At 46.5% G+C, this 23,503-nt stretch overlaps 6 protein-coding genes across 6 annotated transcripts; 2 read left to right on the top strand and 4 right to left on the bottom strand.

Annotated features, from left to right (window-relative positions):
• Nucleotides 1-2,650: 2,650 nt before the first annotated feature.
• On the bottom strand, nucleotides 2,651-3,318 carry VC83_04189 (uncharacterized protein; the record flags this gene model as incomplete). Its single annotated transcript, XM_024467824.1, has 3 exons — nucleotides 2,651-2,674; nucleotides 2,721-3,119; nucleotides 3,265-3,318. 3 exons carry the CDS (start codon nucleotides 3,316-3,318, stop codon nucleotides 2,651-2,653), a joined length of 477 nt encoding a protein of 158 aa, XP_024324516.1.
• A 523-nt stretch (nucleotides 3,319-3,841) lies between these two features.
• Nucleotides 3,842-4,519, bottom strand: VC83_04188 (uncharacterized protein; the record flags this gene model as incomplete). Its single annotated transcript, XM_024467823.1, has 2 exons — nucleotides 3,842-4,158; nucleotides 4,474-4,519. The coding sequence occupies 2 exons, from the start codon at nucleotides 4,517-4,519 to the stop codon at nucleotides 3,842-3,844; spliced, it is 363 nt and encodes a 120-aa protein (XP_024324515.1).
• Nucleotides 4,520-9,714: 5,195 nt separating this feature from the next.
• On the top strand, nucleotides 9,715-11,019 carry VC83_04187 (uncharacterized protein; the record flags this gene model as incomplete). The annotated part of the gene is made up of 1 exon (XM_024467822.1): nucleotides 9,715-11,019. The coding sequence occupies one exon, from the start codon at nucleotides 9,715-9,717 to the stop codon at nucleotides 11,017-11,019; it is 1,305 nt and encodes a 434-aa protein (XP_024324520.1).
• A 3,641-nt stretch (nucleotides 11,020-14,660) lies between these two features.
• Nucleotides 14,661-15,667, bottom strand: VC83_04186 (uncharacterized protein). The gene has a single exon (XM_024467821.1). The coding sequence runs from the start codon at nucleotides 15,505-15,507 to the stop codon at nucleotides 14,890-14,892; it is 618 nt and encodes a 205-aa protein (XP_024324519.1). The 5' UTR covers nucleotides 15,508-15,667; the 3' UTR covers nucleotides 14,661-14,889.
• Nucleotides 15,668-16,653: 986 nt separating this feature from the next.
• Nucleotides 16,654-19,282, top strand: VC83_04185 (uncharacterized protein; the record flags this gene model as incomplete). Its single annotated transcript, XM_024467820.1, has 3 exons — nucleotides 16,654-16,841; nucleotides 16,893-16,951; nucleotides 18,882-19,282. 3 exons carry the CDS (start codon nucleotides 16,654-16,656, stop codon nucleotides 19,280-19,282), a joined length of 648 nt encoding a protein of 215 aa, XP_024324518.1.
• Nucleotides 19,283-19,622: 340 nt separating this feature from the next.
• Nucleotides 19,623-21,611, bottom strand: VC83_04184 (uncharacterized protein; the record flags this gene model as incomplete). Its single annotated transcript, XM_024467819.1, has 3 exons — nucleotides 19,623-19,930; nucleotides 20,001-21,431; nucleotides 21,476-21,611. The coding sequence occupies 3 exons, from the start codon at nucleotides 21,609-21,611 to the stop codon at nucleotides 19,623-19,625; spliced, it is 1,875 nt and encodes a 624-aa protein (XP_024324517.1).
• Nucleotides 21,612-23,503: the final 1,892 nt, after the last annotated feature.

The following is a 23,503-nucleotide window of genomic DNA, read 5'->3' as shown; positions in this document are numbered from 1 at the left end:
AAAGTCAGTGAGGTGCTAACCTCTGACTTACCCCTGAGTTCTCAGACTCAACATTTGTTGCAACTTGTCTAAACCACTTCACCACATCATACACCTGATTGCTGCGTTGTGGAATAGTCTAAGCTACGACCCTTTGGCTCTGTTTTCTAAGACAGTGTGTTGTCTTAGTAAATTCATCCCTTCCTTGGGTGGCTAGATTCTCATATCTGGTGCACCCACCATTACACATTCTAGGTGATTTCGTACACAGGGGTAAGGTTTCTAACTCGTCAATTTTCTCGTCTGGTTGTTGAACATCTTGAGCCTCATTCGTGATGTTGCCTTGCCATCTTCCAACCTTCCCTACTCTCTTCTTCATAATTTCTTCCATAATTTCTTCTCGTCCCCTTCCTATTTCCTGAGCTCTTTTCTCTGCTGCTATTTGTGCGGCTTCATTTTCTCCCATTTTTCTAGCGTCCATCGGCGCTATTTCAGCGTCGAATGCTCCTTTAAGTAGGATATGCGTGTCATATACCATTGCTCTTTGGCTGAGTTTATTAAGGAGGACCAATTGCGTTGAGTAGAGTGAGATTGTAAGTGCCTAGCAGACTTAGTAAGACAATACGTATAGGCATACTTTTAAACATACGCAGTTCTTGCCTAGTTTCTGAGCCTCATACAAGACCCAGTTAAGTATCGGAACCACTGCATCGTAGAGATCTATTATATAGAGTTAGACAAGTAACCAATTTGTAAGTCAGACACACCTGTGTCTTCAAATTCCCAAACGAGGCGAATTCGAAGGGCTCGAGCTTCGCGGGCAAGTACACCGTGTACCAGTCGCTCTAAAAGTGGCAACTGTGCTACAATGCCATAACCACTTGCGACCATAAAGAGGTACTCGTAATCTCCCACTGGTATGGAAGCACCATGTGGCCCAGTGAATAGGACCCTTCCTAGTCCCATGGCTGCCCGCTCACATCCATTGCCTTCGACTGGAGCCGTTTAGTCCAACCACAGCGAGGTTCAATGATGAGCATTAACTTTGTCTGCTGGTTACCTGTCCAGGAGGCTACTACAAATGGATGGGTCTGCATAATTCCAAGAGAGCCAACCCACATATTAATGTATTGTCCCGCATCTATTTGCAATGGCTTCGGGCAGTGTATTATAAACTGGACCGGATTTTTGTAACCATCTGAATTTTCGCCAACTGGATATTTGAATATCTCTCCAACTCTAGGCAATTTTCCCCACCTAGTATTCGTGAATATTCCTATTAATACTCCATTGCGGCGTACTAAAAGCAGCACTTCAGCTGTTAGGGTTGTCGCATAGATCCCTAGGCTGACGTAGATGTATATCCTAGGAACCAATTCTGACGGGACATGCAGCAGAGCAGAGACAACAAGTACAGCTGCTAGTGTATGGTGCAACTGGAGAAAGATCTCGTAACACCACCTGTGGAGAGGATACCAAGACAGTAAAGTAATCAAGACAAGAGAGGACCCGCCCTATTACATACAGTAAGCAACACGGCACTTAAGCATCAAGGCAGACTTACAACTACTGCAGAAATTCTCTTCACACCGCGTAATATGAACCTCCTAGGTGACAGAACCATGACAACTGCATGGAAAATCACCATTGCGCATGACATTAGCCCAGCGGAGTGATGTAGTGCGCGAAATGCAGTCAATGAGACACCAAAGATATCAGCAAGAAAACTTATATGTGGGCCTAGAAATAAGGGAATCAAGTTTATTAGTGAGAGGCTACCAGCTCGTAGACCAGCCTGCATAATGGTCGGAACGGGAGGTTGGAACACAAGGCAGAAGGAGTTGGCAACTATGTATACAAGGTGGATAATAATGTCTGCTCTTGTCCACGGGCCTATAAATCGATGCCGGTAGATATAGTAAGGATATGTTAGGTACCTAATCCCCTTATGCACAGAGCGCCATCTAGGTGGTATCACAACTGGGAGAATAGGAAGCAGATTCATAAGAACTGGGCTGAGGAGGAAGCCGCCCAAGGCGATGGCATATGCTAAAGTGATGTGCATGATTGGGAAGATGTAGATTTGATAGCAAAGATACTAGGCGTCGTACTTGTACTCTTATAGTATGCCAGTGTTAATAAGCCGAGAGCGCCACCTATTGCTGATTGGTAGCAAGCCACACCTACGATTTGTATTTATACATTAAATTAGGATAGAGGAGCCAAAAAGTGCGCGTGGCTTACAATGCAGGATGCCGGCTGGTAGAGCCAGAACAAGCCGCTAAACTTATATGTCAAGGTCTTCTTTGTAGCAGAGCTTAGGAGTTGCATGGATTTTAGAAGAAAATTTTGATATTAATAGGCTAGAGGACTAATTAAACACTATCTAAGCTACAAACTTCGGTATTCTAATGGGGTAGCAAGGGCGATAGCAGGGCTCGTATTAGTTATGACCAAAACTTGTCGGAGGCTTCAACAACTTAAATTAACAAAAATTAATGAAGTAACCAATTTAAAGGCATTGATGACATATTCCAGTGAATTAATGGAAGCCAGAGTTAGCCTAGGAGATTGAAAGAGTGTAGATTATTAGACTAAAACAAAAAGGAATGAATAAACCTAAGGTCCTTGAAACTCTGAAAAACATGAAAGCAAAAACAAAACCTTACCATTAAATTGTGTTGATATTTGGCCTCTACAGTGTCATATTGTGTAGCCGTTAGTTTAGCCTTTGGCGCTACCTTATTTTTAGTCCGGTATTTGGCCTCTACAGTGTCATATTGTGTAGCCGTTAGTTTAGCCTTTGGCGCTATCTTATTTTTAGTCCGGTATTTGGCCTCTACAGTGTCATATTGTGTAGCCGTTAGTTTAGCCTTTGGCGCTATCTTATTTTTAGTCCGGTATTTCCCCTCGATTTTCAGAAATAGTTCTTCTCGACGTCCCAGCTCTGCTTCGTCTGAATCCTCGTCCAAATCATCTGAATCCTTGTCTGAATCATCTGAATCCTTGTCTGAATCATCTGAATCCTTGTCTGAATCATCTGAATCCTTGTCTGAATCCTTGTCTGAATCATCTGAATCCTTGTCTGAATCCTTGTCTGAATCATCGTCTTCTCCTTCTGTGCTCTGAATTGCGAAGACCTATGTCATGTACCCTGCCGAGACTTCCTCCCCGGGCATATTAAGGCGGTTTCGACCGTCGCGATTTCTCCGTTTTTTTGCTAGAACGCTTTTGCGACCGAGGTGTTTTTTTGCGCCCAGCTGTATTCTTAGGTGTAGGTGTCACGTCCGATCCCGGCGTCATTGAACTTCCTGCCCAAAATATCTCAATAGTCGGCATTGGTTCGTCTTTATACTACCCACCAGAAACCTTTTGATACCAACCTTTGATCAATCTGGCCACATAAAGCAAGTAATTATCCGCATTCTTCTTCCAAATAAGACGACACGTTGCCCTACTTTCCCAACTTGAGAAAACTAAGTTACCGTTGTCTAATATTAATGGCTCCTTCCATTCGCAGTAGAGTTGTACATCTGGTTGCGTCAGAATTTTCATATTAAGTGCCTTGAATTCATCTTTTTCTGTACCGTCATCTTGGGAATTAGCTTGACTCAATTTACCGGAGATGATTTATAATCATCTGGGACATCTATGCTATCAGTTTAACAGCATCAAGGTCGTCAACCGCCCATTTCTCCTCAGAGTTAGGTTTAGCTCGCCCCCACGTCTCCATAGCATAATGTTGGGACTACTCTTGTCATGTCCAATGTCCTTCCTGATTCTGCAAATTCTTGCTTGGGGAAATTCTTTATTAAGAACAATAACTGGTGTTCCAAACCCTTTCTTGTGGCCAACAACATGCTCATGTTTTGACGAGAACTTCTACTGATATAGAAATATCCTCCTTTAGTTTGGTAATAGTCTCCCCATGTCGAAGTCTATTAACTATGTCGTCATTGTCGTCATCAGAAGGCGGCTCTTCCTTTTCTTCTTCCTCTTCTTCCTTGGGCTTTTTTTTAGCCTCTTCTTCCTCTTCTTCCTTGGGCTTTTTTTCAGCCTCTTCTTTGGCCTTTTTTGCTGCCTTCTCTTCTGTGGCCTTTGTAGCTTCAACTGTTTCCTTAGCTGCCTTTGCTTTAGCTTCAGCTGCCTTTGCCTTTGTAGCTTCTTCTGCTTCCTTAGCTGCCTTTGCTTTAGCTTCAGCTGCTTCCTTTCCCTAGCTTCCTTTTCAGCTTTTTCAGCTGCTTTTTTCTTCCCTAGCAGCCTTTGCTTTTACTTTTTTTTGCTTTAGCAGCCTCCTCTATAGCTGCATTTTTTTTTTGGCAATTTCTGCCCCTGACCCCGGCTTCTACACCTAAGCGGAAATTGTTCTAGCGTGGTACCTTTTAGTTCGAGTGGTTCGTTCTCTTTCTTGCTATTATACACGATTGTAGAGGTTTCCAATATTTTCGTTTTCTAGACTTTCAAGCTCTGCCTTGGAAGTTCTAGAACTTTTACCCTCTAGCTCTATCTTCTTAGCATAATCGGAGACAAGTGAATCCATTTTAATTTGCATATGATCCAAGCATAGACCAGATATATTTTGGTCTAAGAGGGAAGGCAAATGGTCTTTATATTGCAATAAGCCAATTTCAGACTGTGCATGAGCAAATATTGGCTTTCATTGTACACTAGTTATAGCTCTTATAAGATGGGGAGCGATTGTCGTGAGGTGATTGGCAAGCGCAATTATGTCCATCAACATGTTCACTTCCGGCTTCACTCACACTACTGATAAACAATACTTCCACTAACAATGCATGACTACAGGCCTTTGCGGGACTGCAACGGCTAAACCGAGTCAGTTGGGGTCGAGCACTTCAGGGCCTCACAGCAGCGTTGTTGTTGGGTCAGGGGTTAGGCAAGTCTTTATGTGGTCTCACGTGTTCCTTTGGGCAGCACTAGCTGAAATGTTATATTTCTTAAACTAAGGGCTTAAATGGAGGCCTAGTTAATTATTTGATCAATTATCTCTAGAGTGTAAAGTCGTGAGTTAGCACTTGGTTCCATAATAATCTCTCTCCCCGGAGTTGCTAAATCATAGATCTGGTGCTTAGACTCCTTTCTCTTGGGTGGTGATGGTGCCCCAGACCGATTAAACCTACTCCTCCATTCAGAAACTGATAGTTCTTCCGTGCTCGATCCATGGCCGTTAGAGGCAATTTTCTATATCCAGTTAAATACGATGCATCCACAAAGCATTATCATTTTGTGCTAACATGCATGTATAACGAAAGTGCCAAACAAGCGAAAGTGCCAAAATCATGCGGTGACCAACCCCCCCAACTAAATGTTAAATTCCTCCACAACAAAACATGCGCCATAAAAATGATGAAAGCAAATTAGTGCTAGCTATCCAAGCTATGCAAAGCGACCCAAATTTGCGCCTTCGAGTTGCAGCTAGGATCTATTCAGTAGACCACCGCAAGCTACGTCACTGTTTACAAGGCGTACCTTCACGATGCGATATCCAAGCCAACTTACGGAAATTAAGTAACCTAGAGGAATCAGTTCTTGTTCAGTATATACTTGACTTAGCTGCTAAAGGGTTCCCTCCTCAGTTGTCTATGTTGAAGATATGGCAAATTGACTACTTGCAACACGTGACGCGCCACGCGTCGGGTCACGTTGGGCTTCAAACTTTGTTAAGCGCCATGTAGAGCTCCGGACACGCTTCCAGCGAAAAATACGACTACCAGAGGGCTAAGTGCGAAGATCCAGAAGTCATTCGTGGCTGGTTTGAGCTTGTATGGAACACAATTCTAAAGTATGGCATCAACAATGCAGATATCTACAACTTTGATGAGACTGGGTTTATGATGGGCGTCATCTCAAGCGCAACGGTAGTAACGAGCTCAGATGGGCGGGCAAAGGCAAAAAAGGTGCAGCCTGGCAATCGGGAATGGGTTACAGTAATCCAAGGCGTTAGTTCTCAAGGTTGGGCAGTGCCGCCATTTGTCATTGTGACAGGTAAAAACCACCTTGCATCTTGGTATGAGAATAGCAGATTTCCAGCAGATTGGGTAATCGCTGTTACTGCAAATGGCTGGACTACAAACGAGAGAGGTATGGATTGGATTCAGCATTTTGAGAAGCACACAAAGCCCTGGAGTGTTGGTGGTTATCGCTTGTTAGTCCTTGATGGTCATGAGAGCCACCACTCAGACAAGTTTGAGGAGTACTGCAAAGAACACAACATTATTACGCTTTGTATGCCTGCTCACTCTTCCCATATACTCCAACCACTTGATGTTGGCTGTTTTGGCCCATTAAAGAGAGCTTACGGTCGGCAAATTGAAGATATGATGCGGGCTCATATTATTCACATTACTAAGGATGACTTCTTTCCTGCCTTCCACACTGCATTTAACATTGCAATGACAGAAAGCAATATTCAGGGAGGGTTCCGAGGTGCTGGGCTTCTTCCATTTAGCCCTGAGAGTGTAATATCTACACTTGACCTTAGGTTTAAGACGCCAACACCTCCAACCTCTCGCCCAAACACCGCTCAACCATGGGTTTCTCAGACACCAAATAACCCAACTGAAGCTGTATCACAGTCTACTTTCATTAAAAACTGAATTGCGCATCATCAAAATAGCTCTCCAACCTCAATCTATGCAGCTGTTGACCAGTTTACAAAGGGTGCATCGCAAATAATGCATCAATTAGCATTGTTAAAAGCAGAGAACCAAAACCTGCGACAGGCAAATGAAGTGCTAAGCAAGCGCCGGAGAGCTAAAAAAACACGACTACAGCAAGGAGGATCACTTAGTCAACAGGTAGCACAGGAGCTACAGGACGAGAGGGACGTTGTGCAGCAAGTAGAGCAAGAAATAAGGGCAAGTAGTGGTCGGAAGCCAAGGGAAGAAACCCATGCACGTCGCTGTGGCAAGTGTGGTGAGACTGGACACAATGCGCGCACTTGTCAGATTGTAATAGACAGGTCTGAGGAAGAGGACTCCGAGTAGTTTTGATTAATTTATATTGTTGTGGTGGATTTATCGCAATTCTTATGGGGTAGTCGCGATATTTTGGCACTTTCGCTTGTTTGGCACTTTCGTTATACATGCACGTTATACTATACTACATTATAAAACGGCAAGACCAATTGATTGGCTATCATTTGTCGAAATTCAGGATTGGCTGGCTTAAGTTTAGGTCCCATTTCTTACTACCCTAGGTTTAGCATATAGAGTTCTCTTTACGGTTGCAGTCTGTGAGCCCTTAGTGTGCAGAGTTTTCCTTTACGCCCTGTCCGTAATCTGTAATCGCCTTTCATTCTGCCTGTATCTATTCCTACCCTATCCTGCTCTGTATTTGCTTAAATGTTAAGGATCTAATGAGTCCCCTCCTATTCGGTGTGCGTACTGCGGTTCTTACCGCGAGTCATCACTCTTCCGTACCAATCGCTAGGTCGCCGGTACGCAACTTGCAATTTGTGTTCAACCAGTCACTCTTCTCGCTGTCCTCCGCACCCAGGAAAGGCTGGTACCAGTGCCTACTCCTAGAACCACAGAAAGCTTACAGCCTGTTACGGACATTGTTCTGCCGCAAAGACGTGGCCGTGGTCGTCCGTCACGCTGGCCACCTGCTCCCTCCACTTCGCCCTATTTCCTCACGTAACAATCTACTCAACTATGACCCATGGGCCATGTGTGAGGACCATCCAAAGGCTCCGTGTATGGCACGTAAACACCTACCTCACTACTACGATGTACGAAACAGTTCCCGAGCCTTTTACTGCTACTAGTGTTGTAAATGATGAGGGGTATCCATATACAGGCGTCGGGATGATGGCCGTACTTTTACAGTACCCGGCCAAGTGTGACTGTTGTCTGTAACAACCGTTGGGTTGTTCCGTATAACCCGTACCTACTTCAGAAATACCGCTGTCATATGAACGTTGAGGTCTGTAGCACAGTACAGGCTGTAAAATATATCCACAAATATATCTATAAGGGCTCCGACCATGCTACCCTTCAGGTTGAGGCTACGGATGATATATTGGGCTGACTGAGGCTATATGGCGTATTATGGAGTACGTAACCCATGGCGAATACCCACCCGTAACACAACTTACAGTACACTTAGAGTACCAGCATACCGTCTACTTTCCAGATGGACTTTCAACTCAAGAGCTTACTGCAAGGCTTAGTCGTACAGATACTACTTTAATGGGCTTCTTCCGTTACAATGCTATGTATGAGGATGGCAGGACCTTCTATATTCTGAGTTTCCTACTCGATTTGTCTGGACTAAGGCTATGCGGAAATGGACTCCCCGTAAAAGGGGCTTAGATCGTAACATTGGGCGTATGTTTCATTGTAGCGCTACTGCTGACGAGAGATTCTAGCTACGGATGTTATTGACTGTCGTCCGTGGACCGACGTCCTTTACGGATCTCCGTACGTATAACAGTATATGTTATGAGACTTTCCACCAAGCCTGTATTGCGCGAGGGTTAGTAGAGAATGACCAGGAATGGATTGAATGCTTTAATGAAGCTATCATCTTTACCAGTGGTTATGGCCTACGGACACTGCTTCTTACGGGTTTACGGATAGGAATGATCGCTGAGCCGCTCCTCCTTTGGAACCAGTTTAAGGACCACATCTGCGACGACCTATTACGGGAGCTAAAACGGAGGAGCATTTCTATTAGCTCCCTTCAAGAACCACATCTTGATTATGGGCTGTATTTGCTTTCTGTTGGCCTTACGGATATTGGGAAAACTCTTACGGACTTCAACCTACCTCTTCCTCAGTATAGCTGGTCTCAACTACCTTTGATCCTATAGTTGAAACAGCTCTTGCGGAAGATTTAGTCTCAAGATTAAATCAGGACCAGCTTTTATGCTTCCGTACAATCTGTACGGCTATTGAGATTGAGCCGCAGACTGCCCACTTCTATCTACAAGGGCCAGGGGGGACTGGCAAGACCTTTCTATATAAGGCTTTATGCCATTTCTTCCGTGCCCAAGGAAAATCAGTTCTCTGCGTGGCTTCTACAGGTATTGCAGCCTTACTGTTACCAAATGGGTGCACTTCTCATACCCAATTTAAGATTCCAATTGATCTTACGGATAAGACCTCCTGTTCTATTACCCGGAACTCAAGGGTAGGGCGGCAACTTCAAGAGGCAGGTCTAATTATATGGGACGAGGTTCCTATGCAGCATAAATACTCTTTGAGGCTGTCCACCGACTATTATGCGACCTACGGTCTACTACGGACGACGTGCTATTTGGTTACTCAAGGAAGCAGACTCAACGGGGTTCCCCGTTCATCTTTTTTGTATCCTTCATAGTAGACCTATAGGATAGCATCCGTTTAGCCTCCGACTCGCACTCTCATATGCTATTACTGTGAGCTGGGTGCCCTGTGTCCTTACAATGATGACACTACCCAAAGTGGCAGCAGTCCAGCCCTAGCAGTGGCAGCAGTCCAGCCCTAGCAGTGGCAAGTGGCCCGTTCTATACATGTACACAAGAAGACTAATGTGACGATAGACTCCCTCAAAGGGTAGACGAAAGCGAGTCTCAGCATCACAAGGTCAATCCAAGATGTGTGGTGCAGGTAGCCCGTTACTAAATGACCTATCCCGACTCTCTGAGGCGACTGTTGCTGGTTATTTGGGTTACTCAGATGCAGTGCATCTGCGCCAGTTGATGTGGTCATACCCAGTGATGAAAGGGCAATGGTTTTTGAGACAGTTTTTAAGAAACAGCTCCAGGTGCATGCAACCTCAATACTAGAGGCCTCTATTGAGAATCCAGAAGCGTACGATTACGAGTTGGATCTTAGTACACTCATTGCCAGTTATACTCTCCATAGTGAGGAAGAGAAGGCAGATCAAGAGGCAATAAACCTGGTGCAGAAAATCCTATTTGCAGGTACAATTCACCATACTGCCAATGCTCTTGAAACACTTGAGTACTTAACCATTGAGGACGCTCAACTTCAATCCGATTTTACCTATCACCGTGTCAATAACACCAAGGTTAAGGCCTTCAAAGTCCCCCAGTTTAACAAGTCAGCTCTGCTTTGCCCGACCCTTGGCCCGCTTTCACAATTTGGCGAGCACCCTATGGAGCGATACTGTGCCTACACATGCATCAGATACCTTTTGTACCAGACAACCGCCTCTAAATTTGCTGCTACTACGACAAAGGTCGGGAAGAACACATACTTTGCACCTAGCGAAGTGACTTTAGATAGGCTCCCAGCTTGGATGAGCAAGGACACGGTGTTGGAGACCCCAGGGGCAGAGGCAATTATTGATCTTATGCACCAATACAAGCCTGCGCCCAACCAAATTTCTCTCCGGCTTGTTCGTGAAGATGTCACTGACGATGATGACAAACTCACTGATCATATCAACACCTTCCTCCGGCGCTGCAAGATCCATCTACAAAAAGAGGACACTACCTACCAGCACGATACAAGTGAGTTCAACGTCGGCCCTCAATGGCGTGACCACCTACGACACGTGTTGTTGCTCCCTCGTCTCTGGTGCGATTTCAGTACCTTGACGTTATTCTCACTTAACGAGGCTATAGCAATCGAGCCAGGCCCTGTACATGTTCCAAAGGAGTGTCCGTGGACTATCTACAACAACGACAATCCTGAACAGGTAATTCCCTGGACTGACGTTCAAGAGATCCTACAAGCTGGGGCCAAGTTTCAGATTCAATATGCCCTCAAGGTAATTGATACCAATGAGGACGGTCCATATCCATTTGAGTTTAATGGGGGACCTATCCAGGTGCGCAGTAACATTGCTATTGCTACTACTGTATCTACAGCAATCCGGGATACTATTATGGCAGATGAACCTGACAACACTAGACCTCAACCTATGGAGAGCCTGGCATTAGATGACAAACCCCAGTGTGATGATAAGGGAAAGGGGCCCAAAACCACAGAAGCTGCTACCACCACCCCCTCATATCTAGAGGGGTCCTGTCTGGGGCAAACACACACGGCATTCGAGGGGCTATAACCCCAGATAAGTTATTTGGCGACAGCCAATTGTAACGCTGACTTCTAAATGATAGAAGACACAGAGGTTCTCTTGCGTAAAGGTTTACTTATCAGAGGAGGCAGGGGATCAGACACAAAGGCTTCAAGTAACACGTTACTAGTATATAACAAATACTGTATTGAGTTGAGCACGAAGCTCCTATCTAAGGAAATACTATCTACTTATATAGTGGCGTCGTGCCTAGTGGACTCTTGGGAACTCACTCGAGTCCTTGGAGTCCTGGACTCTTAGGACTCTTCTCATCATCCTGCGAGTCCATCACGTGCCTAGTGGACTCCTGGGAACTCACTCGAGTCCTCGGAGTCCTGGACTCTTAGGACTCTTCTCATCATCCTGCGAGTCCGTCACGTGATACTTTCGGAACTACTATTCCCCGCTGCCCCTCCAGGTACCAGGGCCGGTCTCATGCGACCTCCCTCCTTCCTGTCCTGTAGTTGGCCAGCCTTCTTGTTCCGTCGTAACACTCGCTCCCTTCCCCTGGGCATTCGTCTCGAATCCTATAAGTACGTCCATGTCCCCGGGACTCTGCTGCTCCTCAGCGAGTCCTTCAATATGCAACATGCCTACTGACACTGCCCGCAAACTCCAGGAACGCAACGATCTTGTCCGTCGAATAAAGAACCACGGATACGAACTACCCGAAATGGATTCTTGCTCGAACTGCGTGAGGCGAAACATTACTTGCGTGTCGTCTCCAAATGATTCACGGCGGTGCGCCGAGTGCGTTCGTCGCAACTTGAAAGAAAAGTGTGACTGTATGGGTCCTGAGCATCCCGACTGGGTGAAGCTCGAATGGGAGGAGGATCGCCTGGATCGCGAAGAGGAAGAAACCCTTTCGAAGTTACTTCGTCTGCGAAAGCAGAAACGCCTCATCCGAACCCGTGGTAAAGATATGCTCCGACGAGGTTTGAAAACCCTCGACGAGCTTGATGCGGCAGAGGAGGCCGAACGTGTGGCTGCTGAGAAGCGTGACGCTGTTGAGGCTGAGGAACAGGCAGTTAGCGCTGCCTCCTCGTCTGTGACCGGGACCCTCGCTTCCTCCGATCCACTGGCCTACTCCCCTGCATCTTGGGATCAATGGCTGGCGGATGGCGGCGTCGATATTCCTCCAGCAGTTCTTTGCTGATGTTCCTTGTTGGTTCCCACGAATTATCCGTAGGTTCGTAATTTTTCCCATTTTATCAAAAACTCTTCTCGACGTCCTACTAACCTTCTGTCTAGGATCGCTTCGACCTCATATTCGATTATCTCATTCTCGGGTTGGAGTTCGGTGTCGGTCGCAACTGGGGTATTTCCTCTTGCTGGTTCCAGTAGTGAGACATGAAATACCGGGTGTAGTCTAGACTTCCTGGGTAGCTGCAGTCTGTAATTAACTGAGCTGACTTTGTTCAATATTTTGAATGGTCCCAATTTCTTGAAGTCCAACTTTGTGCTTGGTCGTTTCGTTTTGATATGTTTCCGGAGTAGGTATACTTTATCCCCCTCCTTGAAGGCAGGTTCCATACTGCGCTTCTTGTTTGCGTATGCGGCGGATCGTTCATTTAAGAATTGGATGTCCGTCGCAAGTTGTTCGTGGAACGATTTCAGTTGTTCCACCACGATCAGGGCTTGTTCAGCTCGTGATTCATCCGGTCTTGGTTGCCTATATGCTTCTGGCTGGTAGCCATAATTGGCAAAGAACGGTGAGACTTTCGTTGCTTCTGTCATCGCGCTGTTATATGCAAACTGTGCGATGGGTAAGATCTGAACCCAGTTATCCTGTTGATGATTGACATAGCTTCGCAGGTACTGTTCAAGGGTCTGATTTAATCTTTCTGTTTGGCCGTCTGTCTGGGGATGAAAAGCTGTTGATAGCTTATGATTTGTTCCCAGTAGCGCCATCAATGATTTCCAGAATTTCGAAGTAAAGAGCTTGTCTCTATCTGAGATGATTTCTTCTGGCATCCCATGATCGGCTATAATTGACTCGAATGAAGGTATATGCGAGCGCCTCGGCGTCGCTAGCTTCTAGATATGGTATAAACTTCCCATATTTCGTGAGTCTTTCCATGATGACGAGGATAGAGTCGTATTCTATTCCTGTTAACGGGTCCTTGGAGGGTAGAAGCTTGACGATGAAGTCCAAAGCTATTGATTTCCACGCTCCTTTTGGTACTGGTGTCGACTTGAGTTGTCCGTATGGCAGATGCCTATTTTGACTTGCTGCAAATGTCGCACTCTCTTACCACTGTCTCTACCTGCTTCCTCATACCTGGGAAGTAGTAGTGTCGGGTGATTCGTTCGAAGGTTCGTGTTACTCCCTGATGACCGTGTGCTGGTAACGAGTGTTGTTCTTGCACCAGCGGGCGTCTCATTTGACTTGGGACATACACTAACCCTTTGTATCGAATCAATCCTTGTTCGTCGATGGNCCGTCTCCTCCCCCGTCTCCTCCTCCGTCTCCTCCCCCGTCTCATATCACATACCATCCCCATGTACTTTCCCCTGCCCTGCTGTCATATCCTCTTTCTGCTCCACCTGGCTCCTTTCTGACTTCCCTGTTAGGGCTATTTTGTTGGTTTGGTGTCCTCGGGCTTTTGCAGGCGGCTGTGGCTGTGCAAGCTGTGTGCGCGTACATCCACACCATGTTCGAGTCAAGGCGAGACACATGTCGACACTCGACAAGGTCGAGACGGCAATAAAGTGGGCGGGAACAAGTGTACGGCTGGTTAATTGCAATAACGTGCAGTAAGTAGAGTGTTGGCGGGTTTATTGGCGTATTGGCGTATGGCGTAGGGCGTTTTGGCGTTTTGGCGTATTGGCATATTGGCGTTTTGGCGTTTTGGCGTGGCTTTGGCGTTCTGGCGTTCTGGCGTTCTGGCGTTCTGGCGTTCTGGCACTCCATCGGGGAGGTGCCAGAGTTTCACCTGCCACCGTTCTTGGGGGGAGGAGGGGGGAGGAGGACGTAGGGACGGGCGGGAAATATTGATATTACAGGAAGAGGAAGGATGGATGGATGTGTGTTACATACTGAAACGACGACCCTTGAGCGTCATTATCATTATCATCCACAGCAGGCGCAAAAGCAGAAGGAAAGAAGAAAGAAAGAAGCATACGTACGTACGCTCCCTAAAATAACCCTCCCTGGCCTGTCAAAATGCAGCTTAATCTCAGTCCATCCCCGAACGCGCAAGGGGTGTGTGCACAGCGGACGTCTAGCAAGCTACTAACGCTACCAACACCACTAACCCTGCGAAACTCCACGTACACCCTTGCTAGCGCGCCCTGAGTAGCCTGTGCGAGCGTGCTGACGCCGCTGAGGTGTGGGCGCAGTCGCTCTAGTGGCTGGGCACGGCGACTTCCAGAAAACCCAAGAATACAACTTCGATTGTGTGACGCTGTGGACGGACGAAGGGAAAGGGAGAAAGGGAGACGGCGATGGATGTGGCCCGCCCGCCATGGACGCAGGGTCGCGATACGACATGACTCGCACCACGCAAATGCGACTCCGTATCGTGGCAAAAGGAATGAAATGTTTCCTCGGCTGATTGTCACCGTTTTGGCTCCACACCCTCTTCCTTTTTCTTCTGTTTTCTTCTGTCTTGCAGGGAGAGGGGGCGTACGGACATGGAGGCTGCCCACCGTACAAAGTATATTAATTAGGGCCGTCGAGTAAATAATCAGGTGACTTAGAATGTCGATACTTTGTATCACGTGATTACGTTCTGGATGGGCACATGACCTCAACACCACCACCCCAAGTATTAGATTATCCACCTCCTCAAACTCCCCTCCATACCCCTCCCCAAAGTGACGAGATCATGGACAAACACCACGCGGTTCCTCGTCTCATCGAGGTGCTGGAGTCGTCGTACTAAACGGACGGTCTCCGCCATCGTAAAAGGGCGTGGTCTTCCCCTGAAAACCGACAAAGAACCCCTTCATCAAACACCAATCCAGCAACGGCCCGTTGCGGATCAACGTATACGTGAACAGCTGATTATCGCTCGCCAGTCGCTCGAGGAGCTGATACACCTCGATCTTCGACTGGTAAACGGGCAACGCGGCGCTTTTGGGATTACCTATGTTCGGAGAGAACTCGGAGGGGATGAACCGCTTCACGCCCGCGGCGATAGAGGCCTTGATGAGGAGGGCTTGCGTCTCCATCGCTTCACTGGTAAGGGCTGATACCACGGCATCTTGGTTGCTTAGAGCAGCGGCGAGGTCGGGGATGGGAGCGTAGTCGACGCGGATGACGCGGACGGAGGGTGGGGATTGGGCTTGGGATGAGTGGCGCGTGAGGACGGTTATGTTGAAGATGTTGCTCGAGATGAGGGCGTGGAGGATGGGGGCGCCTAAGTCGCCTGAGGCCTGGAGATGTGTTAGACTGCGTTGTGGGTGGACAATCACAATCCCCGAGCACACCATTTTCAACCTTCCCATCCCTACAACTAAGTTACCATGCATAAATTATCACATTTCTAAGCCAGTGCGGGTGCGGATGCGGACGCGGAGGCTAAACTAGATTAGGCAGCAACTATGCATTCCCATCTTTAATAATCAATTCGGCGTAAGATTTATAAGAGTGTTCCCCTCCGCACCCGCATCCGCACCCGCACCCACAGCAACAACGATTATGTCCACCCGCGCCGACCAATCTTGCCTCCGCTGCAGTAGACAGAAGCGGCAATGTGATAAACTTCTTGCCAATCTGTTCCCTCTGTAAACGGTACGCTAGTTTTATGTGGGGTGTCTTCATGGTTGCTGATAAATTAAGGTTAAATAAACCCTGTTCTCATCCGGCGCATCCGGAGACTCCACGTCTGCTGCCTGTACCCGATTTATTGGACTTGACGTCATCTAATTTACGCTATACCCTCAAATCCCAAGTATCCTCAGTTATTGGCGATGGTTTGCGGTTACGAGAGGCGGCTGTAATTTTTTTTCGGAGGGTGCATACTTGGTTGCCGGTCGTGTCGGAGACGGGTTGTTATGCGCAACTATCGAGATTCCGTGTTGAAGCCGCCCCATCGGGCTTCGGTCTCTTAACTCTCTCTATATTCCTCGTGTGTGCGATGCCAGTGGATGGCGATATGTCATTGTAGACATGATGTCTGTATATTCTGATCAAGAGCTGGGTAGGTATGCTAAAGGCGACAAGGATGAATCTCTGGCAATGCTACAGGGTCGATTACTGCTGACGACATTCGAAATCGGACATGCGATGTACCCATCAGCATACATCTCGGCTGGAGCCAATATCCAGGCAGCGGTCGCTCTGGGGGCGTGCTGCATCATCTGCGGATCTATCCAGGGCTTTTCCGGATCTGCATTTAGCTGAGGAGGCACGGCAGACCTGGCGTGGCGTTGTTATCACTAATAGGTTGGATCCCCTCGTGATGCTCATCAAGTAATGTTGAAGCTAAGGATGGCACTTAATAGATACGCATCTCTTGAGAGTAGCGCTAGACACAGTGCATCTCTGGGACGATCGATAAAAGGGGTATGCGGCAATAGTGTGCTTGATATAAAGCCATCTTTATAATTTATACAGATAACTGACCTAGATATCAGAGCTCTAAAGATTTAGCGCAGATGAACCCGTCCACTAAGATGGCCTACTCATCACTGCTGTTAGATCAAGTGCTTTCTCACATCCACGAGCGTACATCGCAACAGGAGTTTAGAAGAGTGGAGGCAATGCAGATCCTAAACTCGTTAACCTCGTTCTTAGCATCTTTCGAGGGTGAAAATAACGCCCTGCAAACTCTTTCGAATAGTTCCCTAGCAATATGCAGAAGGTAAATCCCAGGAGTATGCATACAAAGAACAGGGGCTAACTGAAACTCTAGTGCTATGCTGGAAGTCCTGGAATTCGGATCTAAGGTTGAGCCACTGGATAATGAGTACTGTATTTAAGCGTCACTTAATATCTTGACGTCCCTGATGCATGCGATTGCACATGGAGCAAGGGGTGTGAAAACTGACTCGGCAGGGTTGGCAACTCTGTCCAATAATATGATAATTATGGGCGTGTCAACCAGGTTCAGAACAGTGATCTGTGAAAGCATGTTTTTATTCATCTAGCCACTGTAACTTCTTTTATATAGCAGAAAAACTCTGCTTCTGAGCTAGTCTCAGAGCAGTGGTGCCCAGTTTTATCTTCTGAGTTGGGTGATACTGGGCTTGGCCCCGGGTTGGCGCTTGGTGGCCTGGGCGGCATCACTGCCTCTTATCCTGGGCACGGAGTGAGAATTCCACAATTTTTATTTCACATTGCGTATATAAAGCCGCCATCGTCTGTCTCCATGATGCGAAGGTATCCAAGGATGGTGTAAGGAAGGCCATCACGTGCCACCACGTGAGGTCCCTTTCATAAGCAGCCCATAGGGCTCGGTAAAATAGGGCACAAGGTGCATAGATAAAAGGGGTTGGAGGCCTCGGAAGAAGGCCTCCAGTCAATAGTCGATGTATCTACGTAGACCTATTGTGCTTACAGAATACGATACCTTCCTGCCTCCTGACCTGGTTCCCTGGACTCCCGTGAGACCCTTAGGCTTACGACCCTTACAGATGGTAACTTAAAGCTGATACAGCCACTGAAAGACGTACTGGGGTATATTGGTTTGAGATGGGGTGCTGGAAGTAAGAAGCTCATGTTATATGATTTGGTATTGTCCTAGAAAATTGCTAATAATCACAAAGTATTATGCCGAGAAAATTGAACAAGAACAGAAAAAATTCAACTTGTGAATCAAAGAATACATTCTCGTATAGTGACACCCAATGTCTATGTTGTCACGCTCTCAGTTAAACCGTCTATTCCTCTAACTTCCCCCTTATCCTCCAATTATACACAAACGGATATTCCGTCTCCTCATCCCCATTTCTCTGAGTCGCAACTCTCACATTCAGAAGGTATGTCCCCGCGACAACATAAATACAGGTAATCTACTACCGGAATCTCGACATGGTCAATTTCCACTTCCGTCTTTGGACCTGAGCTGTTGCTGCTTTAACCTGAGCTTTGGGTGAGCTAGACTGATCTGTGACTGAGCCCGGCTGAGCAAGCCTGAGCAAGCCTGAGCCGGGCCTGCATTAGCGCGGATGACCGCCACATTATGCTCTTCGGCAGTATTCGCTGCCCGCAAAAATTGGAAATTTCCATTTACGCCACTTCTGCCTCTCTTTTAATAATGGCTCTGAACGGCCAATATCTGCCGTTCTACTTTCCATAAGAATACCATACTCAACGCCATTAAGTGCTTCCTTTCTGAAGCACCTGTGGTCAGTCACTGAAGCAATACGATACAAACTCAAAATAGCAAGGTGCTTCAAAACGCAGCGTAATCATGAATATATTCAGGCTACGAGAGATCGACAATAAATTGTTAGAATATGCAATATGGCATTGCTTAGAGCGGGGGCAGTGAGATACCATCATCGTATCGTTCAAAACGTGATGGAGAAGCGCAGGAGCTGAACTCTCCGTCAAGGCAGAATGGCGATGCTGCGAGGGAGGAACATGACCCCAACCCGTCCAAACCAACGCCGGCAAAACATACCTCCAGAGGCCCTAAATACCCATCAATGAAAGAGCCAGTCTCAGGACCTAGCTGCTTGATATTCAGCTGGTCAGCTCCGGCTGCATGGATTAGCGGGAGAAGAGACGTGATGGTGAGCTGGTCAAGGATGCGACGAATGTCCTACTGAAGGGGAGGGGAGGCAGGGGAGAAGTTTATTGGCCGGAGGAGAGGTCAGGCTCCGATTCTTGCTGCACAGTTCAGCTGGAGGGGAGCCATGCTGACAAGCTGATCAGGATGCAAGGATGTCCTGCTGAGCTGTGGGGGTCATCGAGGAGAGGTCAGGCTCCTATTCATGCTGCACCGTTCAGCTGGAGGAGGGCCGTACTGATGAGCTGATCAAGGATGCAAAGGATGTCCTGCTGAGCTGCGGGGGTCATTGGCTGGAGGAGAGGTCAGGCTCCTATTCATGCTGCACCGTTCAGCTGGAGGAGGGCCGTACTGACGAGCTGATCAAGGATGCAAAGGATGTCCTGCTGAGCTGTGGGGGTCATTGGCTGGAGGAGAGGTCAGGCTCCTATTCATGCTGCACAGTTCAGCTGGAGGGCCATACTGACGAGCTGATCAAGGATGCAAAGGATGTCCTGCTGAGCTGCGGGGGGTCATTGGCTGGAGGAGAGGTTAGGCTCCTATTAATGCTGCACCGTTCAGCTGGATGAGGGTTGCAATGACGAGCTGATCAAGGATGCATAGAATGTCCTAGCGAGCTAGAGAGGGTCATTGGCTGCAGCGGAAGTCAGGCTCAGGCTCATACTGCACGGTTCAGCTAGAAGGGAATGAATCACTTGATCGAGGACACAAGGAATATCCTTTCGATGAGCCGCTGCACCCTAAATTTGCTTAGGAATCCGATTAAGCGGAACTGATTACTGCAGGGTAGAAGAGACGAAATAGGGGTCCGTTTTGTTGAACAGAGTGGGAAGGGGGGGCGTCATGGTATGAAAGACGTCAGGGCGATATCGACACCCAAAAGCTAAGAGCTCTGCTAGGACTCTCTTCCTAAATTCGGGTATGCGCTATGGCCTGCTGGTTAGACAGATGTGGCTTCCCTGAAGCCATAAGGCGAATACCGAGGAGGACAAACAAACCGCAATCAACTTCGTTGTTTTGCTTGGGATTTGGTAATGCTGGAACCCTTTGCTTTTTGGGAAACCAATTACCAATCCAGTCTAAAAATACTTGGGGTGGTTTCCCGCCAAGGCTATCAAAGTATTCCCACTGCACAATGGTGCCCTTCTCCTGCGATTTGATAACAGCAAAAGTCCAATGGAAAGCATCATTAAAAGGAATAAATATAGAATACTTTCCTGTGTCCGTCAGCTTTATAAAAGGTTTCCATGGCCTTTCTAACACCATTCTTAAGATAAGTTTGGATACCTTGACCGTGAGGGAGATTAGACCTCTGAAGAAGTTCAATATACGCATTGATAACCTCATCATCAAGGTATTCTCCATGTTTTAGACGCCAAAGTGACAAAGCTATATTAGCCTCATAACCTAAGTTCGTAATTGTTGTAAGGACTGACAAACTTCGGTGGTTCTTAACTTTGATTCCCCGGACAATAACACTATCTAGCCTCTTTGAGGTTTCTAACTCCCAACCAGGTGTAATTTTTGGTACGATCTCTAGACCACTATGGGCCGGAGTCGTCATAAAAGGGTGCAGCACACTTGATAAGACAGACGTCGGTAATTGTGAGGCCTGGGATGCAGAGATAAGTGAGACGTTAGATGCAGATGCTTGTGCAAGTGAAGCGATGGGTGCAGAAACTGGTTTATGTGAGACGTTAGACGCTGACGCTTGTGCGGCTTGGCTCTGAGATGCAGATAATAACAAATGAGGGACTATGGACGAAGTAGACTGCCATAATGGTGGGATTATAGAGGATGCAGATGAAGTTTTAGGCGGGACTATAGATGAGGGTGCTTGTGTACGTATGGTCTTATGAGGTAACGCTGGAGTTGCCTTCTTAGCATTGTGATTGATGGCTTTAAAGGTAATCAATTTTGCTGCCTCCCCAGAATCAAGAAGTATGTTCTGCGTCGTGCCAAGTGCTGTCGGATCCCTCTTCTGGTCCTGCTCCAAAAGCCCACGAGCTTCCTCTGTTGACCTTGCAATGAACAGCTTGTACTTATCTTGTAGGTACTTTATGTTTGCGTTGCTTATAATATTAGGACAATCCTTCAACCACCAGCTAGACACATGCATTGCTATTGTGTCAGAGTCGCCTTTTACGACTATGTTGAAGCATTTAAGTGGTTGTGAAGGAGGCTCAAGGTTAATCCAGGCACTTAAACCACCGCATTTTCGAACTGCTGCGCACATATCTATTGTAAATTTTCTTCTTGACTCGACTTTAAGTGCAGTTCCTACAACAATCACCGCATCGGGTTTTGACCTGAGATCTGAGGCACTAACCATGGCAATAGCTGTCGTATCTGCATAGTCATAGTCTGGGTTAAACGAACCTAGATGTGTTGGATTCCCTTGACATTTAACAGTCCTTAGGTCTCCATGTAGCTGAATCGTTGTCGGCCATGGCTTCGTTTCTGGCAGTGGTATTTTAGTTCCGAGGGACGGTAGCTGCGTGTCTAATCCATCAATATTTTGAGTGTACAAACGATGCAAGCGGTCTTCTTTAGCAAGCTCTTCAATAACGTGGTGAAACTGAGTTGGGTTTGCAGATCTTATACTGCTGTACATTCTGCACATTGTCTCGTTAAGAAGCGTTGTAGAAGCATCGTCATTATATGAGTTCATGCTAAACACGTCTCTGCCTTTCACTGGCAAATCTTGGAATGTAGCGACTATATTGATTAGTGACTGTAGATAGAAGGGAGGGGCTACCTACTTCCTGCGGATGCTGAGATTCCAGCTCCCGCAATGATTACAATTCTCTTTCTCTGGCGAAATGCATCTATTAATGGACGCAGCTCTACATGTGCCACATAATCTGCTACGGAGCCGAGGTCAACTTCCAATACCATGTTTCTTTTGGTTTTTTAGCGGTGTGGAATTATGGGATTATAATGAGAAGTCTAAAAATAATGGGAAGTCTGAAGTTGTCTTATGGTAATTATTACTAATTAATGCCCGCAGCCCGTTTTGGCTCCTCATTGTAGAATTTACGGCTTCAAAAATAGCCCTACTCTAATATAGATCACAATTTTGCAGAGACTCTAGTTCTTATCTGATGGCTGATAATCTAGCTCCATTAGAGTAATGTCTTTGCTAAGAGAACTATGTAGAATCAATCTCAGCTCATCGCAAATCTTTGTCGATGCAGATACTATATGCTGTAAGCAAAAAGCTGCCTTATGGCATTGCAGACTTACCTGTAATAAGCATTCTGTCATACTGACATTCGTTGCACTCAGTTTGCTATCAAACTCAAGAGCAAACTTGGAAATCTCCTCCTCAAACCTACAAGTCACTATACATATTTTGTCTTATCACACCAACAACAAGAGCAATACTACTCAACGATTGCTACAACCATCTATGATTCATTACACGTCATCGCTCCTTAGTTACTGGGCCGATATTACCACATAGCATATCTCTACAACCCTCTATGATTCATTACATGACATCACTCATACTACCACATGACATATCTCTACCAACTAGAGGCCTAGGAGCATGAACGATAGCTCTAAAAGCTCCTACAAAACCTCTATGATTCATTACATGTCATCGCTCTTTAGTTACCCACAAGATTGGTTAAGTTATGACATAATTTTGTCTATGACATAATTTGTCTATGACATAATTTGTCTATAGGGGTACTCTGACTTGGACCTCCTTTTACTTCCTATAGGCTACGAACCTAAGAGATGGTTCTATGGGATTCTCTTACGTCGACTACAGTTACCAAGCCTGGTTAGTCATGGAAAGTCATGGAAAATGAGAGAACTACACTCCTTTGGCATAAATAGGATTGCCCTTTCCTTAAGAAAGGGCAAGCAGGCAATACAGTAAATCGACTAGCACATACTTTCTACGTCTTTTCCAAGCTTCCAAGCATTGATCTTGTTATTCTCTGTTTTTGAAAAAGTCAGTGAGGTGCTAACCTCTGACTTACCCCTGAGTTCTCAGACTCAACATTTGTTGCAACTTGTCTAAACCACTTCACCACATCATACACCTGATTGCTGCGTTGTGGAATAGTCTAAGCTACGACCCTTTGGCTCTGTTTTCTAAGACAGTGTGTTGTCTTAGTAAATTCATCCCTTCCTTGGGTGGCTAGATTCTCATATCTGGTGCACCCACCATTACACATTCTAGGTGATTTCGTACACAGGGGTAAGGTTTCTAACTCGTCAATTTTTCTCGTCTGGTTGTTGAACATCTTGAGGCCTCATTCGTGATGTTGCCTTGCCATCTTCCAACCTTCCCTACTCTCTTCTTCATAATTTCTTCCATAATTTCTTCTCGTCCCCTTCCTATTTCCTGAGCTCTTTTCTCTGCTGCTATTTGTGCGGCTTCATTTTCTCCCATTTTTCTAGCGTCCATCGGCGCTATTTCAGCGTCGAATGCTCCTTTAAGTAGGATATGCGTGTCATATACCATTGCTCTTTGGCTGAGTTTATTAAGGAGGACCAATTGCGTTGAGTAGAGTGAGATTGTAAGTGCCTAGCAGACTTAGTAAGACAATACGTATAGGCATACTTTTTAAACATACGCAGTTCTTGCCTAGTTTCTGAGCCTCATACAAGACCCAGTTAAGTATCGGAACCACTGCATCGTAGAGATCTATTATATAGAGTTAGACAAGTAACCAATTTGTAAGTCAGACACACCTGTGTCTTCAAATTCCAAACGAGGGCGAATTCGAAGGGCTCGAGCTCGCGGGCAAGTACACCGTGTACCAGTCGCT

The sequence above is a fragment of the Pseudogymnoascus destructans genome, assembly GCF_001641265.1.
Source record: "Pseudogymnoascus destructans isolate 20631-21 unplaced genomic scaffold scaffold_9, whole genome shotgun sequence".
Classification (NCBI taxonomy): Eukaryota; Fungi; Ascomycota; class Leotiomycetes; order Thelebolales; family Thelebolaceae; genus Pseudogymnoascus; species Pseudogymnoascus destructans.
Note: the sequence above shows the minus strand (reverse complement) of the source record. Positions and strands in the feature narration are given on the sequence as shown.